Source organism: Chelonia mydas, chromosome 4 (genome assembly GCF_015237465.2).
Source record: "Chelonia mydas isolate rCheMyd1 chromosome 4, rCheMyd1.pri.v2, whole genome shotgun sequence".
NCBI classification, from domain to species: domain Eukaryota; kingdom Metazoa; phylum Chordata; order Testudines; family Cheloniidae; genus Chelonia; species Chelonia mydas.
The window spans coordinates 36,488,256-36,506,481 of record NC_057852.1 but is presented as its reverse complement, the minus strand read 5'-3'; the positions used below and the strand labels follow the sequence as shown (position 1 = coordinate 36,506,481).

The following is an 18,226-nucleotide window of genomic DNA, read 5'->3' as shown; positions in this document are numbered from 1 at the left end:
CAGGTAAAATTGCCTTCAGATTTTCTGGCTTCTCCATACAGAAAAATACACACAGACATGCTCTCAAAAGTAACAACATGCATCCGATGAAGTGAGCTGTAGCTCATGAAAGCTTATGCTCAAATAAATTGGTTAGTCTCTAAGGTGCCACAAGTACTCCTTTTCTTTTAACATGGATCAGTATTAGGCACCCAGATTATTCAGATTCAGATCGTCTCGGCACAAAAATAAATACATAAAACCAAATTAAACAGAAACAGAAAAGTTTTTGTGTCTTACTCCAAGAACTCCTTCTAACAGCACCTGTGCCACTATATGCTTCCCCATCACTGAGGTGTTCATCATCAGAGTGTTTAAAGGCTGCACAACATACAAGTTAGCTTGAGAAAAGGGGATAGCCAGTAACTAGCTCCTCCAGATACAGCAGTGGAAAACCATGCTGTGTTTTGCAGATTAAAAGAGGATTGAATGGTAGCTTACATGAACAAAGGGGATAGAAAAATATAAACATAATGCTGTAATTGTTAAAGGCCTTATTTTGTCACTCATGAGTAGTCCCATTCGGATTGTTCAAGGAGTAAAGTGCTGCTCAAAGGGAATAGAGATGGCAGAGTCAGGCCCTAGAGATATAATTGCATTGATTACATTGCAGAGAAGCCTAACATATTCTTGACTGCATATAGATTTGAATGCTTGTTGATTTATGGCCTGCTGTCTTGTTAAGCATGGGCAAATTGACAAAAGAAATCAAATATCTGTAGTTCAACACACAAATTAGACACAGGATAAATTTTAAAAATTGCCTAAGTAATTTAGCAGCCTAAAAGCCATCTCAAAAGGGTATCTAAGCACTTAGGAGCCCAAATCCTATTGACTTTCTATGAGACTTAATCTTTCAAGTCACTTTTAAAATTGTAATTTAGGTTCCTCAATCTCTTAGGCACTCGCAATCAGGACAATCCCCATCAGATAATAAGAATCAGCAGATATGCCATGCATAAAATATCATTACTATAGAATTATTCAGCATTTCAGATAGAAAAAGAAAGAGAAGCTAAACCATTATTATAATCTGTAAGTATATCCACCATTAGTCCAGAAGTCACAGTATTTTAAATTTGTCAACTATTCTTTCATAAACTATTAAAAATGTATCCCCCAAAGCTAGCTTGCTTATTTCTATTCAGTATAAACTGCCCAAAGGTAATAATTCCAGATAAATTTCACAGATGTTTTCTTGGGACTAAGCTAAGTGATATAACATACACCTCCAGTCAGCAGATAGGGTTAAATCTGAAAGGGTGCCATGGCCTCAGTGTGTTGTTACTTTATGTCATGCTCTATGAATCTGTGGTCAGCAAGTGCCAAAAGGCCTTCAAGGTAACAGTTTCATCTCCTTCAGACATATGCATCTTTACCTAATGTTTCCAATTAAACAAAGATCCCTGTCTATTTCTCTGATATGCATACTGATACAGGTGGACCTGATCCAAAATGTTCAGCGCCTCAAACCTCTCTTTATAGTGGGTAAGTGCACCTTTGGAAAAGCTTTATATATGAATTTTAAACTCCCATGTTTGGAAGTGTTTAGTCTTCAGAATTTGGTTCTGACCATTACAAACATACAAGACATTTGGATCTAGAGTTTTTGGATTGGGGTCATCTTTAATGCCTCTATTCAAATCTTGTAGCCAAAAAGGCATTAAATCAAGGACTTTAAACAGCACACGATTTCAAGAATTGAAGCGGCTTAATTCTATACTGTAGGTGGCATAAAAGACACTAAACAAGGGAATTTAAGTCGCTCACCTTCCTCATCTGAAACATCCAGGACCTCGGTCATCGTCTCAGGTACATTCAGCTTGTGTTTCTCAGTCACAGTCTGCAGAGACAGAATAATCATCTCTCAAGTTAAGCATCAAGAAAAATAGCAGGCATTTATCAGGGTATTTTCAACAACAGCTGCAGTTCAATCTGTTCAGACATTTTACAATGCTGTCTCTTCCCTCTGATTTTATTTTTCAGGGTGTAATCTTTACCATTGTTGCTCTTGCTTTCTATTTGTGCTACAGCAAATGATCATTTATTCCGGAAAAAACATACAAAAAGCACATATATAAATAGATGATGTATGTAGAGTAACTCAGATCAATGCTTCCAGGATGGTTCTAAATTGAATTAGGTAATGTCTACAGAAGAGCCATAGAAAGTTGTATGGGACATATGGAAATTATTGTAAAGCATTTGGAAATTAAGCTATGAATGATGTGAAATATTTAAACTGAAAAAGATGAAGAGTATTTAGAAAGACCATATGATGCATTTCTTACTTGAAATAGCAATGTGTATTAATGTTACTCTTTTCATAATTATTACAAATCACCCTATATCGTGGAGTGAATGTACATGGCGATTTACACACACACAAATTCAGACATATCACCTGCAACAAATAGCTTACAAGATTAGTTATACAAGGCAAAACCACCAGAGACAATACATGATAGCAACAGTTCAGGTAAGGGTGAGCATGGGGGTTATTAGAAAACAGATTTTTAGAATCAGTGACTTTGCATGAAGGACTCAAAGAGGAAGACAGAAGGTACTTGGCCATGGAGTGAGACTGGGAGAGTGAGGGAGACTGATTCAACAAAGGGAGCATCACCTTAGCATGAGGTCATGTGTGGGTCAAGGACATGAAGAAGGCAATAAGGAGAGAGCGTTGTGAGGAGTGTGGGGCATGAAAGGGTTCTGTGGAGAACAGCAGATATGTTCTATAGATGGAGACAAGATGACAAGTCAATGAATTCAAGAGGAATTCCATGGTCAGAACAGCACTAGCTAATATACAACCACTCCATGGCCACAATCCACTCTGCAACCAGCTTGTAGAACTGGATATCTGTGAAGGAGGGTTTACACTTCATGTCTTAAGGTGTGTAACAGTGGATGTTACCCAGAGGTGGGCAAACTATGGCCTGTGGGCCACATCCGGCCCACGGAACTAGCCCCTGAGCTCCCGGCTGGGGAGGCTAGCCCTCGGCCCCTCCCCTGCTGTCCTCCTTCCCCGCAGCCTCACCTTGCTGCCAGCGCTCTGGCCCGCTGCTCCTGCCGGGCAGCGCAGTGGCGTGGCTGCGAGCTCCTGCTGATCTGAGCAGCATAGTAAGGGGGCTGGGAGCGGGGGGGTTGGTTATGGGGAAGGAGGTCTCCCCTTAACTGCTGGAGCCCCGCCGCCACTACTCCAGAGCTCCGTGGACTATTTAAAGGACCAGGACAGTAGAAGCAGGGGAGCCACAGGTCCTTTAAATAGCCCCCAGAGCCCTGCACTGCTGCTGCTACCCTGGTGGGGGGGGCAGGACGAGAAAGGGGGGGGGGCATTTACCTTACAGGGTGGGCTAGGGCTGGCTCTGACCCGCTCAGACCTGCCCCTTCCAGGGGCGAGCTGGCCCCAGTGTACCGGTAAGTCACTCGACTTACTTTCACCCCGGGTGGGGTCCAGGGAGGGGGTGGTCAGGGGAAAAGGAGTGGGGGGGTTGGATGGGTCAGGGGTTCTGAGGTGGGCAGTCAGGGGGTGGGAAGTGGGAGAGGCGGATAGGGGGCAGGCTCTTTGGGGAGGCACAGCCTTCCCTACCCGGCCCTCCATACAATATCATAACCCCAATATGGCCCTGGGGCCAAAAAGTTTGCCCACCCCAACGTAACCCCTTTGTACACAGGGGAGTGTCAGGAGACAGTATGTCTGTCGAAGCTCTCACAGAAATAGTTCACCACTGCTCCACTCTCAGTTCTGGCCAGTACCCTAAAAAGCATAAATGAACCCCAGACGTGGAAGTAGCAAAATAACATAACTCTTGTGATATTTATTGAGGGATGAACCTTGAAGCCCCTACTCAATTCATGCTCAGGCAAAATTCCCACTGAGGTCAATGGCAACTTTGCCTGAGTAAAAACTGAGTGAGGACTTCCAGATCTGGTGCTGTATTTCCATACTTCTAGCAAGCCAGTGAAGAAGATAGCACTATTCATTATTATGATGCTTTTCTATACATATCAACACGTCTCATCATTGCTGAACCTGTGATAATTTGTCTAAGTTTAAGTGTCTGAAATGCATTAACTGCAGACAATCCGTTTCAATTTACCTTCCTACAGTTTGTATGTGGGCAGGACAGAGGGTGGGCAAAACTGGTTGCCTGCAATCTGTTATTCATCTTTAATTACATCTTAACCATGATTCAAGGAATTAACAAGTATGGTTTTCAATGCGTGTGTTACGTGTTCCAAGCTCTTTTGTACTCATTACATTCCTCAGCCAATTCTTTGACTCTTTTTATCACTCCCCTAGAAAGGTCAGACAGCAGTAGGGAGTCTGAGCCAGCTGAAGCAGACTGAACTCACACAGCAGTGCAGGTGACCTCAACCTCCTTCTTTGTAGCAATAAAAGCAATGAATTAAGAAATAAGTGCTAAATAAACAAAAAGACTGACACTCTACAAATGGAATAAGGTGAGAAGGAGGACAGTATATTCTTCAAGTGATGGGCAAAGCACTGTGTGTGTACATCAGTTGTTAAAAAGACGAGAAAGTAACCCAAATGCTGTACTGCTGCTGTGTATGAGCACTGAATAAACTAGGCAAGAACTCAACAAATAAACAGAGAGGGAGAGCTCTGAGGAAAAGAGAAAAAATGGAATTGCCTAGAAAAAAATTAAGTAAGAGTCAGATATGAAAACTCTTAAGAAGTTTATCTCTGTCTACAATAAATGCAACAGACCATTCATTCATCGGGCGCAAATCCCAGTTCTCATACTGAACTCAGGAATAAGAGACAAGCACAAGAGAACAACACAGAGGTGAGAGTTAGAATTCTCTGGCCAACAGCTTCTGGATCTCAGCTCTTCAGTAGTGTTAACATTAATTGGAGAAGGAATCATAATTCAAGATGGGATTTTATCTATTTAAACAAAATGCCCCCCATTTGGGGTAGGGCCAGTGGTGTTTGTAGGACGACAACTAATTAAAGTACCAAAATAGAATCAGTATGTTAATATATAGTATAAGAGTAATAGCATACTGTATACATGGTACCCCTGCCAATATCTAGTTATATCAGATAAGTGGATACAAAATATGGTGACAGCCTATTGGGGCTCTAAAATTTGTTTTACTTAGGAAAAAATCCCATCAGATCAATGTTAAGTTTATCAATATATAGTCTGAGACATAGGCCATGGTGCATAAACATGATCAATACCTATATATTTGTCTGTTTATTATTCTTACACAACACCAGCATTAGCACTCACAACCACATTTATACTTAGTAGGTTTGCCAGGCATCTGGTTTTCGACCGGAAAGCCCAGTCAAAAGGGGACCCTAGTGGCTTCGGTCAGCGCTGCTGATCGGGCCGTTACAAGTCCAGTAGGCGGTGCAGCATGGCTAAGGCAGGCTCCCTGCCTGCCCTGGCTCTGCAAAGCTCTGCAAAAGTGGCCGGCTTGTCCGGCCCCTAGGTGCTGGGGTGATCAGGGAAGCTCCGTGTGCTTTCCCTGCCCCCACTGGCCAGGAACTGCGGCGAATGGGAGCTGTGGGGGCGGTGCCTGTGGGTGCGGGTAGCGCTCACCATGCAGAGTCACCTGGCCGCATCTCCACCTAGGGGCTAGACATGGAAGCTGCTTCCAGGAGCAGTGCGGAGCCAGGGAAGGCAAGGAGCCTGCCTTAGCCACGCTGTACCGCCGACCGTGAGCCGCCTGAGGTAAGTGCTGCCCAGCCAGAGCCTGCAACCCGAGCCTCCTGCCCCATGTCGGAACCCGCTCCCACACCCTAACTCTCTCCCAGAACCCACACCCCAACCCCCTCCCCCAGCCCAGAACCCCCTCCTGCAGCCTGAACTGCACATTTCTGGCCCCACCCCGGAACCCAGCTACAGCCCTCACCCGCTCCCACACCCCAACCCCCTGCCCCAGCCCAGTGAAAACGAGCGAGGGTGGGGGAGAGCAAGCGACAATGGGAGGGGGGCTGGAGTGAGTGAGTGGGGCGGGGCCTCAGGGCAGGGGTGTTTGGTTTTGTGCCATTAGAAAGTTGGCAACCCTAATGCTTAGTGAGACATATAAGCTCAAAGAACCTAAAGCTAGGCACCCAAATCCATATTTAGCATCCTCAGTGACCTGATATTTTAGAGTTGTTGAACACATTCCACTCCCTCTAAAACTCACTGGGTGCTTAGTACCTGTGAAAATCTGGCCACTTGTGTATGCACTTAACATTAGACATCTGCATTTGAAAATTTGGCTGTAAGACCAGATTTTCAGAAGCTTCACCACAGACATACATCTATATACTTGTGCGCCTGCTTTGCATATTCAACAGGAATACAGATCAAATGTTCTAGATACTGTATGTAAATGGTCATTTGTCCATACACAGACTGTACTTACCGGTACATGTGCATCCAAACTTCACTGTAGAGTTAAACATCTGAAAATCAGGCTTATTTTTTTATACGCTGCATGTCGCAATTGGTTATTTTAAATGTAAACCCCTAAGTTTGAGCATTGCACAATATCTCAAATATTGAGCCAAATACTGCCTTTGATGTGTAGACGGAGTATCAGTATTGCACAGCAATGCCCCCTTTGTGTTTCTGGGTCTCCTTGGCACAAACATATTACTTAATTCTGACATCCTACAACATACCAATTATAGCTCCCCTGACTCTAACTCTTCTACCTGGAGTTGCCACTATATTTAACAATGGAATGAAGAACCATTAATTACCACCCAGTTTTAAAAAGGATGAGGATCTGTGGACAGCTTAATGGCCCCAACAAAACTTGGAGTTTAAAATGCTGAGGCATATGTGGTCTCTGTGGTAGTTCCACTGATATTGTATTGCTCTGGTAAATCATACACTACCTAAAGCTAATTTATGTATCACAAAATATTTGTTTCTACCAACTACATTGAAATGTGTACACAAATTACCTGTTGCTCTGAAGCAGCTTAACAATTTAAATTTGTCACTTTGGGACCTGCAAAGTGTAAATCAGAAGGCAGGACAAACATTTTTTTAAAACAAATCACAAGTGTTCTGTAGGATAAGAACCAACCGTGCTTCCATGCTACCTGCTTTCCATTATATATGTCAATCCTTCTCTACACAGGGCACCTGACTCTCTTCTCAGTATCATTGCTTTATATTCTGGGAACCCCACTCACGTCAGTAGTGTTATTCTGATGTAAACGAGAGGGAAATGAGACTCTGCACATTTACAGTAGGCCAAGGGCCTTTGGAAGCAATTGTTCCATATATAAACCAGGATTGGAGATTCCTCTTCTTCGGGAATGTCAGTGACTTGCATATTAATAGAGCATTGGATTGTCTAACATTCTCCGTGCAGCACTCGGTTGTATCACTGATCTTAGTCAGGGCCTTGACGAATGAAATACCTATTGTGACTGTAATGGCAATGTATCTTTTTCAGTGTTGAATGTTATATTGTACTAGCAATATCAACCTCACCATCTGGAAAACCCAATTGGAGGGGGCACCCACAATTTATCCTTCCTTTTTGGCAATAGTTCCAAAAGCTCTTTAACCAACCAAATTATCTCTTTAAGATGATGCAGAGACCACATTACCTGCATACACCAAAGCGGCATTTGAGGACCAAGTCAAATTCATCTCTGGCAAACTCTATCTATGTCAGGCGTAGTTCACCAGGGATGAATTGGCCCACAAGACTTTTTAAACACTGTTTCTCTCTTGTTTGAATTTGCATATTGGGTATGCGGATACACTAAAAGAAATAGGATTTCTTGTACAGAAACCTTTAGGTTCAACAAATGTTTGATTCAGCCCAAAGATAAATGCCTCAAGCATCTGCCATGTCTGGAGGAAAAGTCCACTGCTCAGGTATATATTATAGGGTTTTTTAAAAATCTTTTTTCCAAAATAACTAAATCAAAGTTATGTATTTCAAAAGTGTTTATAAATCTCCTTTTTAATACTGCAATTCATATTATTTAATATTTACTTTGTTGTGGTACCTGGACAACCACTGATAGCAGGGTGTTGCTGGGTGTTATATAAATACAATGGAAGATTCAACAAGTGGATGTAAAAGACATGAAAGGGAAATGAGAAAAGGAAGATGAGGAAAACAGAAGGGGAGGGGGGTTACACAGGCTACATAAAAGTCAGTTTTGAAAATGGACTTAATTACTTTTGATAAATGTTACCCAGAGAGAGGGAGAATAAACTCACACACCACACAAATATGTACTTGTATGTGTGTTACAAGAGTAAATAAACAAATATCAGCAAAAGCAAATACTCCATATTTATTAAGATTCTTCTGGAAATTGACTCAAATTTGGAGAAGAAAACTAAGCCTGTTTCTCATAGTTCATTAATAAACCATAGCTCACTCTATTTATAACATCATGTCAAGCCAATTTTGTTCCATCTTACTCTGTTTATTTCAACAGGGACTTGCTGTCAGCATGCGATGTAAAAGCAAAATTATTTTCCTCTCTCTCGTTCATTGCCCCCTCCCCCCCGGCCCTATCCCCACCGTGGTGCATGTTCTTGGTTTATAACATATGGTAGCATCTTTTCACTAATTTTTGGATTTATCATTATGGGCCTGTATGGGGTGCCTAATGCTTATAGCCTTTCTATTTTTATAATGTTTTATGCTTTAAAAAATAAACATTGTCCTTGTAAGTTTTCACGGTAAAAGACAGTAAAGCAAATTCGTGCAAAAAATGGTACCATTACTGCGTTCAGTGATACACAGCTTTTTGAACGCCTCTTTTCTGACTTACTAAAACAGTGGCAGGCTGTAGCAATATGTGACCAGCGAGAGAGACCCCTCCCCCTTGTGTCTTGGCATCAGAATATAGCTGTCTTTCTGGTTAAAAACAACAGTTTGCATCTATTGTGACCAGGTAACTAAGTGGCTGGTTACCACTGTCCTCCCGAAAATTAAATTCTTTTTTTTTAAAAAAGAGTAAACAGAAGTTTTGAAAAATGAAACTATTCCACAGGCATCAACGTGGCTCAACTCATGAGCCCTGAGAATCAAAATCCTGATTCCAGTCAGTTTGAGGGCTGAGGAAGTGAGCTGGGATTTTTTACACTACAATAAAACTGGATCTATTTGTTCTGGAAGTGATTTGAGCAAACTGAGGATTTATGTGCTTCAGAGCTGCTAGTGAGCACCACTAAGTCTGGCACCCGTTCATGGACTGGCATAGCCTGATTGCTAAGAAGCCTGCTGTGGTGGTTCTGCATCAGCAGGTGTCACAGAGGAAAGCGTATAAGTATAAGGAGAGACAGAAAAGAAGGAACTAGGATAATGGAAAAGAAAAATAGAGAAATGGGCCAGAACCTATACAAAGACTCCCAAACTTCAGGAAAGTTTAGATTTGCCGCTCAGCCCCTTCTCTAAAAACGTATATTCTGGTTTGAATACCTGTTATTTCACCAGTGTAAACTCAGATTTATAGATCTATTTATATTAATTCTGTGTACTGTATGCACATCTATATGCACATCAATACATTTGCAACAACCAAGCAAAGGAGGGCCTTAAAAACTTAAACTAAAAAGAGGAAGAGAGAGGCAGAGGGAGTCTGCAGTACAAGCAGAGACAATATTATGAATAGAGAATGGAAGCATTAAAGCACATCTAGTACTCACAGTTGTGGTGGTGGTGACCTCCTCTGTTACCACCTTTAGAGTATCGACCACTGAGATGTATCCCAAACGCCTTGCAATCGCTAAGGCAGTGTTACCATTCTGGAGAGAGAGAGAGAGAGAAATGAGAGGGAGGACTGTGATTTGAATCAGTGAGATCACTCTCAGCACTGCATGAGCCAGCATTTCCATCCAAAACAAGGCACAGCTTAGGAAAATCACTGAGTTTTACCATTACATCTGAATCTGTCTTTGTAACTTCTTTAAGACTATAGCCCTGATTACCATGGTAACACAACACACTTACATCTGCCTGCAATTCCTCATAAAAAACGTGTTGCATGCTTTAACCCTAAAGTTGTCAAATTTCACTACACATTATGTGCCTTGACTGCATTTTTTCCAAAAGCTCTATTATTTGGGAGGTTATTCAAAAACCATTAAAAAGTTTTAGGGTCTAACATCTGACAGACACAGTTCACATCTGCAGCAGGTACAATGCTCTCTCTGGGAATATATAACTTATGCAAAACCTCATGATGTAACAGGAAACAAAACAAAACAAGCTTCAAGTTTAGGACCTGGGGAGAATTCTTTTAATTTCAATGCCTATCTAAGCCATAAAAATAATTAGTATTTAGATAGCCCTTTTAATCTTCAAATAAAGAATTAATTAGCTAGTTAAACCACAGAACACCCTTGTGATGTGGATAGGTATTATTTATTTATATAGGGCTAGATTGTTATATTCTCACTCACACAGAACCATATCTTACATCAGGAGCTGCGCCACTGAAGTCAATGAAGCTACTCAATAGGAGTATCAAAATCTGGTCTGTGTTTATTTATTTCAAAAGTGCTCAGCAGCACAGAATAAATCCATCCACAACGCCTAGCCAAAAATCAGTGCTTTTTGTCAGGACAAGCAGAAAAAAAAAATCAGACACAAGCTACATCAGGTAAGAATGTCTGAGGGTATGTCTTCACTGCAGAGTTAACCTGGGTGATCAGCCCCAGGTATGAGCTGCCACGCTGCAAAGCATTATCCAAGTTACTGTGTCCTTATTGCTGCCGTATGCACCTGTGTGTATCACTAGGACTTCTGAGGACATATCCCATGGTTCTTCGTACAGCAGTAATAATGGGAGAACTTGTCTGTCCTTCTGGGGACATGGTGAAAATTGTGGGAAGACATGGAAGGACTATAAGCACTCGAGTGTTTTAGCGACTGCAAAGTGGGTGGCTTTCCAGCCCAAAGCCTTGGCTTCACTTGAGTGTTAACTCGTCTTGACTTAGGCTCTCTAAATCTGCAAAATGCAAAATGACACTCTGAGCTGCACAGTGTTTGGATTAGCAGCACAGAATACCTTTACTGCATTATTTACTCAACCATCAGATGCACTTGAGCTTCAACCTACGTCCCCTGATGGTCCAGCTAGCTCAAGTTTAAAGCATCACTTACTCCAAGTGAGAGATTTTTGTGTGTAGACAGGAATCAGGCTCGGGTAACTCTTGAATTACATATACCTCTAGCTAACACTGCAACTCAGGCAAGTCCCAAATGAAAGCTGAACTGGGGCTCTAACCCAGACCAAACTTCCAACCTCCCCAAACTGTGCCAGATAGTCCCACTTGAATGCACCACTCAACCTGGATAAGATGTTTTTGTGTGGATGGTAACGCCAGAGTAAGAGCCCAGGCCACCTCTGGAGTGACTGTGCTTTGAGGTATGATGGACCCAGGCTGTGACAGCTCTACAAGGTGATTGAAATCAAATGAACATACCCTCAAACTAAGAAAGCCCTGATGGGGTGTTTAGCCCCAGGAACTGACCATAAAAGCCTCCCAGCTGATGATGTAGGATATAAACTAAGACATGGATTCTTGGATAACTCAATCCCAGAGTATTGTTCCAGGGACTGAGTGAGAAGCCAGTGCAGATTTAAGCAGGTGTATTATGCACTCATGGCAAGTCTGACCCACTCAGCAGCTAGGCTGAGGCCCGTTTTTTTCTTTTTCTTTTTTTTTAACCAGTTGGAACCTCTGGGTACACAGAGCTCACCTGGAGTTGTCAGTGGTATACATGGCTATTACAGCAATGGCATTAAAGAAAAATAGTTGCAGACTCCTGGCTGTCTGTAGAGGTTAGAAGCTACGCTACAGGCTATAACTGCTATCTAAGAATCCAGGAGTGGCAGTGAACTCAATCCAGGAGGTGGCAAACAAATGGGTAGAAGGATAGTGTAAATCGGGTCTGGACTAAGTGCTTCATCCTGGGCAGTAAGCATCCCTTTCATTTTATACACAATAGGGTTGCAGTCCGTTTGCCTTTGTCCAGATCCTCATCTTGGCCAGGCACCGGGAGAATAATAAGACTTCCATGTTTATTGCCACCCTTGTTTTACACATGGAGAAACTGAGATGCAGAGTGCCTGTGACACAACCAGTCAGTGGCCAACCCGGAATTATAATTCAGGAATTACTGTTTCCAAATCCCATGCTCAACTCACTATTCAAACGAACTCTCCATCTGGAAAGAGCTTTGCAACTAAACAGAGCTACCTTAAGGGGCTAGAAAGGAGGGAGGAAGTCACACACACACATCTGATGACCAGCTGTATGAGAAGCACATTCACCGCAGCAAAAGGCTAGAGAGGAGAGGAATCAAATGAGTCAATCAGACTCAGGAAAGAAAGGAGCCATCCGGGGAACAAGCTGCATGCAGGTGGCAGATTGCAGTAGTACTACAGACAATTTCCAGACTTACAGCAGTGATGGCATTGGGCTTGGCCCCATGCTGGAGTAGAACATTGATGATATGAGTGTGACCCTGTTGAGCAGCTTGGTGCAGAGGGGTGTAGCCATTCTGTTATTAGTGGTAATTACCGTATTTTTAAGGAGAGAAAAATACAGTGATTAGAAAATACATTTCAATTTACTTCCTCTAATCAAGACATTTAATTTATTTAAAACCACATCTATGCCAGCATTTCACCCACATACAATAATTCTTAGCAACCTTCTCTAAACCCTCTAGGGATTAATGAAATAATAAATCATGATAATATTTTGACTTGCGGAGCATTTTTCATAGGACAATATTAATAGTCTTTATAAAGGTGGGCAAACATTACCGTCCCCATTTCACAGATGGGGACAGTGAAGCATAGAAAACATAATGCTCATGCCCAAGGTCACAGAGCAATTGTGGGAGGGGGACAGAGCCAGGTCTTCTGACTCCCAGCCCTCTGTTTTTAATGGGTACCCGAGGAGTCTGCCTTTAAAACACTTGGGCTAATTTCTAAAGCCATGTAAATTCTAACAGCACTGATTGAGTCCATTTTAAATGAAACAGCTGTTTGACTTCGAGTCTCACTGATTATGAATGTCAGTGCAGTTCATCTTCTGTTGGTCTACAAAAGGTCCCAACTGTGCCACAGATACAGTGAAAAATGTCTGCATGTTCTGCGTACCAATAAATATATTTTAATTCTGTATATTTATCTACTCCAATGATCCATTCATGATGTGCTACAATACAAAAGCAGAGCCAGACTGCACTTCAGCAAGCTGATCTGAGGGGGAATTGTATGGATCTAGTCAGGCAATTAATTTACAAAATTATCTGCACTTGACTTTGAAAGCAGGCAGAGAATAAACTGGGGGAAAATAGCAATTTGATTTCACTGTACCATTTATGTATGTATAAGAGAGCCTAAGGGACTCTTACTGATCTCTTGGAATTATGTGTGCCTTAAACTATGACTATGACATGTATCTTTCATATGGACAGATGGGTGAGAATGAGCTTGGTATGCTAGTTGCCCTTGTGACATTTAGGCTACACATTCATCTATCTGGTAGGATACAGAGCAGGGATTTACTATAGGTTGTGGTGTTTTATACTGACAATCACATTATTTCCATTACTTTAATATCAGTGCTGTCCCTTGGGAATGAGTCCAGACACAGCACCTTTCTGCTGGACATGGTATACAATATCCTGAAGGTTCAGGCTATTGCATGTTGTTTGGCTTCTAACATGTTCTGTCAGCTATAAATCTGTCCAGGAGGGACTTGCTCTTTAAACTGAGTGAATCCACAATGCTGGTTATCTGTTAGGCTGCCAAGATTTTGATGTTTTCGAAAAGACAATGAGCCAGATACTGATTTCAGTTACTCTAGTGTTACTCTAAACTAACTTTAAATGGAATTATTTCAGATAACTAGAATAACCAGGGAAACTGAAATCAGAACCTGACCCAATGAGTTCAACACACATTTAGATACAGAGTGACACCTAACAGATAAGGGGCAATTAGGACATTCCTTTCAATTCCATCTTGGTAGCACACAGTTTCTAGCTGTCTCCTTTTATTATGGGTTTCAACTTTTTTCTTGTGTTATACCTACCAGCTCTTTGAACAATCTTATCTATGGTTTTAACCTACTGAGTCTGGGCTGAGTCTTCTCTGGAAATGTCCTGACACTACCCCTGCCTCTGTGTTTTTTTTGTGCATTGGAGTTCGCGCTGTTTAGTTGGGCTCATTTTCATGATGTCGTCCCACTTCGAGGAGTGGATTGACCAAATAAGTAAGCAGCTGGAGACAGAGGAGTTAGCAGGAATGATCAGTGAATTACAAGTTTGTGTGATTCTGATCAGTTGTCAAGGACACCAGAGGTGTTGTTGGGGCCATCAACGGAGCTTAGCTGTTTGCACTGACACCAAAACACCAAGGAAACCGTGTGAGTCTGAAGGTGAACAGTAGTGCTATGACTACAGGCCACCAACAAGAAGCCAGCTTGAATTGGAGCCAGGGAGTGCTGGGCCCTTGTGGGCTGGCCTTCTCCTGGTGCAGGTGATGTGAAGGCATCTGTGATACAACAAGGCTTTGTGGTCACAGATCCCTCAGTGTAAGCACATATTCTGCAGATTCAGAAACCACTTGTTGAGAGAGGCAGAGTTGTCTCCACATAGCACACCTTGGAGGGCTTTATTCTGGTATAATTCAGAAGTAACTTTGCTGAAGTCAATGGAATTACACTAATGTGATCAGAATCAGGCTCAGATGTGTTACCAGTACAAATAAAATAAAGGATAAACTCAAGAGAACAGATCTCCCTTCTCACACAGAGAGTTAATATACCGGACTTCAGTTTAGTGAGTAAGGCATCCTGAAGCAGAACAGAGGGAACTCATTCCACCACAGCCACAAATCAGCAGATATTGACACCTAGCGTGCATGCGTAATTTGTAAAAAGATCTACTTGGAAAACAATCCTATAACTGTCCATATGGAGTATGAATTAGTATCATTTGGTCACTGAAGAAAAAAACCAGAAGTGATGAAAAATTCTTTACCTTTGTTTTAGCATTGACATTGGCTCCCTGTTTCAGGAGGAAATTCACCATCTTGATGTTTCCATAGTGACAAGCTACAATTAAAGGAGTGTAGCCCAGCTACAATAAAATAACACAAAAAAGTAAACCTATGCAGTCAATGGGATGTTCCATTATAACAATAACATCCTTGTTCACCTGGAAAGCAGTAGCATTATGTGGTTTACCTTTGTCTGAGCATCTTGGTTTGCACCATGCTTTGTCAGTATATCAGCTACGTTCACTTTATCTTCCTGAGCCGCAAGGTGCAAGGATGTCAATCCACTCTACAAATGAAATGGAAAGAGAACTATAATGTTATCAAAAAGAAAGAAATGAGACTTGCAAGTTTATCATTTTTTAAATATAGCAAGATCCTGTCTGTAATTTCAAAAATAGAGATTTTTAAGAGAAGATGGGAGTTGGTCTCTATCCATGTAAAACTAGCAAACAGCTCATCACAGCAAACTGTAATCGTAACTATAGATTGGTGCTTTCAGCTAGTGATTACCACACCTGGACTTTACACAGTAATGTCACTGGAGAAATTGAAGTGTCAGCTAATGAAGTAGGATGACCCCTTCTGCAACTCCTGGAAGCCATATGTAGCCTTCCTCAACTAGGAGGAATGGGCCTTAACAATTATGGGTGGGAGTCAAAATAAAGGAAACTGTAGAAGACAATTGAGGCCCAAAAAGAGAATTTAAGCAAACCTTTAAAAAAGCATACATGGATAGCGCATGGACAGGAAATAGGTAACAGCTTATATGAATAAATTATATAAATATAGACATTGAGTATGAGAATGGAAAAGCAGTTTCTTTCCCATTTCTCAGAATGGCACATTACACTATTCTCATACATCAAGAGCCTCATCATGCAGCCTTTACTCCTGAGCAAAGGCCTGTGAGAGTAAATTTTGTTCAGCATCTTTTGGTTGGATAAAACTGCATCACAGAAAGTCTTATGTAATGTTTTTGGGAGGGAATCAAGGTACTTCTAGGAAGGATTTGGCACACATTCCAATAGAAAACCTGATGGATCAGAATGGTTTTCATTAGGATTATTTTATTATTTTCGCAACTAGTAAAGCTGCATTATTCTCTGCCAAACATTACTAGTTTCTTCCATCCCAGCAAGGAAGCTGGATGGCACAATATATTGGGATAAGTGCTATAAGCACTCCACTAGTTCATCCCTCAAGCTATTGTTCTCTGACATGTGTCACACAGGGCTGGATCAACCCAATGACCTACAGAACCTAGAGCTTTGTGCAACCTCCCTTCTATTATTTCTTAATCCTTTAGACAGGATGTACAACTTTCGTATTATGTTGGAAACAGCTCAGAGATTACAAGACTGCAGGACTGTGGAAACACTACAACCCTTTCTCCACGGCTGGTTCTGCAGCAACTTCCCCTGGCTTGCCTGCTTCTCCAAGCCCACCTTTCAGTCAGAGCTTGCACACATTGTTTTCCACTGAACATGGCACACCACTGAAGATCCTCCTTAGATTACCCAACACAGCTGTTAATGATATGCTTTTAAGACAGCCTCTGATCAGGGTCACTCTCTCTGCCAGCCCCACCTACCTTCACTACTGCTGTTCACCCACCTGCCTTTGCTTCCTAACACTTCTCATATCTTGAGCTTTTGCATGTGTATAGGGATGTATAGTTTGGACTCTATTTCTAAGCAGCTGGCTCTCTTCTTGTATTGCACCTTGCAAGTCATTGGATGTCCTCCCCGTGATGCCCTTCACCACTGGGGATAAACTATTACCTTAGTTGCCACATGGATATTGGATCCTTTGTCCAGGAGCAAGGTAACCATGTCAGCATGACCTTCTTGAGAGGCCAGGTGCAGCGGGGTCACTCCCTGTTTGGTCAGAATGTTGGTCTCGGCTCCGTAGCTCAGCAGCGTGGTAGCTATCTGCATCTGATTCTTCTTGGCAGCAATGTGCAGAGGGGTATATCCATTCTAAAACCAGGCTCCACATGTTAATAGCCTTTTCTGATGTTTACAAATCCATCACACAGCAAATAGTGCTCCATTTTATTTCATAGAAATATCTGGAACAATCTGTCTCTAGACCCTGTGTCATTATTTTTCCCATTCTTAACAATCCTACAGTCAGTTTCCAGTGGAAATAATTATGGAGGAATAGAAAATGTCCACTTTTCAAATTATGGTGGCAAAGAGAAATATGAAGGAATGTTGAAAAGAAAAACCATTAAAAACTAACTATTGCAACATCTCTTTATCTTAAGAATTATTTTACATAGGAATTCTTGTATCAGATGAGATCAATTGTCCACTTAGATTGGTATTCTGCCTCCAACAGTGGCCAATGCCAGATACTTCAAAGGAAGGTAGACAATTATGGAATAGCCTATGCATTTGGAAATCTTTTCCTAAGTCCTGCCATTTAGTAGTTACTTTATGCCCTAAACTAGCATAAAGAGGATATAAACCCTCATGCTATCTGGTGTATTGTGGCTGTTTTCAATATCCACATACATATCTAGTCCTTTTTCTAAAACTCTGGGCTCCTCGTCTCAATGCTATCTGGTGGGAATGAGTGCCATTTTAATTTTTCCAATTGCAAACTGCACATTATAAAGCAATATGTTAAAATCTATGTTTAGTAGAGCTTGTCAAAAATTTTCAGATAGAACATTTTTCTGTCAGAAAATGCTGAACTGACAGAATCTAAAGATTCAGCTGGATCTGTCAACTCCATGGAAACTTTCGACAGAAACCAGGAAAGCAGGACAGAATGCTTTTCTGCCAGGTTTCCTGAGAGCCTGGGTTTCCCTGGCTGCCCAGCATCCTGGGTAGCTGCTTCCTGGGGAAGCCAGCTCCCTGGGGAGCTGAACAACATGAAGAGGCTCTCTGGGCAGCTGTCTCCCTCTAGTGCCTGATTCCCCAAGGGAGTTGGCTGCCTGAGAAGTTGGGCACTCCTTGGAGGCAGCTGGAAAGTTAACTGTTTTGGTTATTCCAAAATGGAATTTTTCAGATATTTTCCTCCTGTGAAAAAGTTTGAAATTTTGGATGAAAAGTCATTCCAAAAAAATCAAAATTTTCTCCTGAGGGAAATTCCATTTTCCATCAGTTCTAATGTTTAACTCTAAGGCATATCCTA

The 18,226-nt window shown here is 41.8% G+C and overlaps 1 protein-coding gene across 50 annotated transcripts in view; it reads right to left on the bottom strand.

Moving 5' to 3' along the window:
- Positions 1-18,226, bottom strand: part of ANK2 (ankyrin 2) — a 559,252-nt gene that overhangs the window by 99,493 nt on the left and 441,533 nt on the right. For all 50 annotated transcript variants that reach the window (XM_043545376.1, XM_043545385.1, XM_043545350.1 and 47 more), the window contains 6 exons: positions 16,864-17,061; positions 15,270-15,368; positions 15,064-15,162; positions 12,469-12,567; positions 9,705-9,803; positions 1,810-1,882 (listed from right to left, as the gene is read on the bottom strand). In XM_043545376.1, coding sequence (XP_043401311.1) covers positions 1,810-1,882; positions 9,705-9,803; positions 12,469-12,567; positions 15,064-15,162; positions 15,270-15,368; positions 16,864-17,061 — 667 coding nt within the window. The remainder of the gene's footprint in view (positions 1-1,809; positions 1,883-9,704; positions 9,804-12,468; positions 12,568-15,063; positions 15,163-15,269; positions 15,369-16,863; positions 17,062-18,226) is intronic.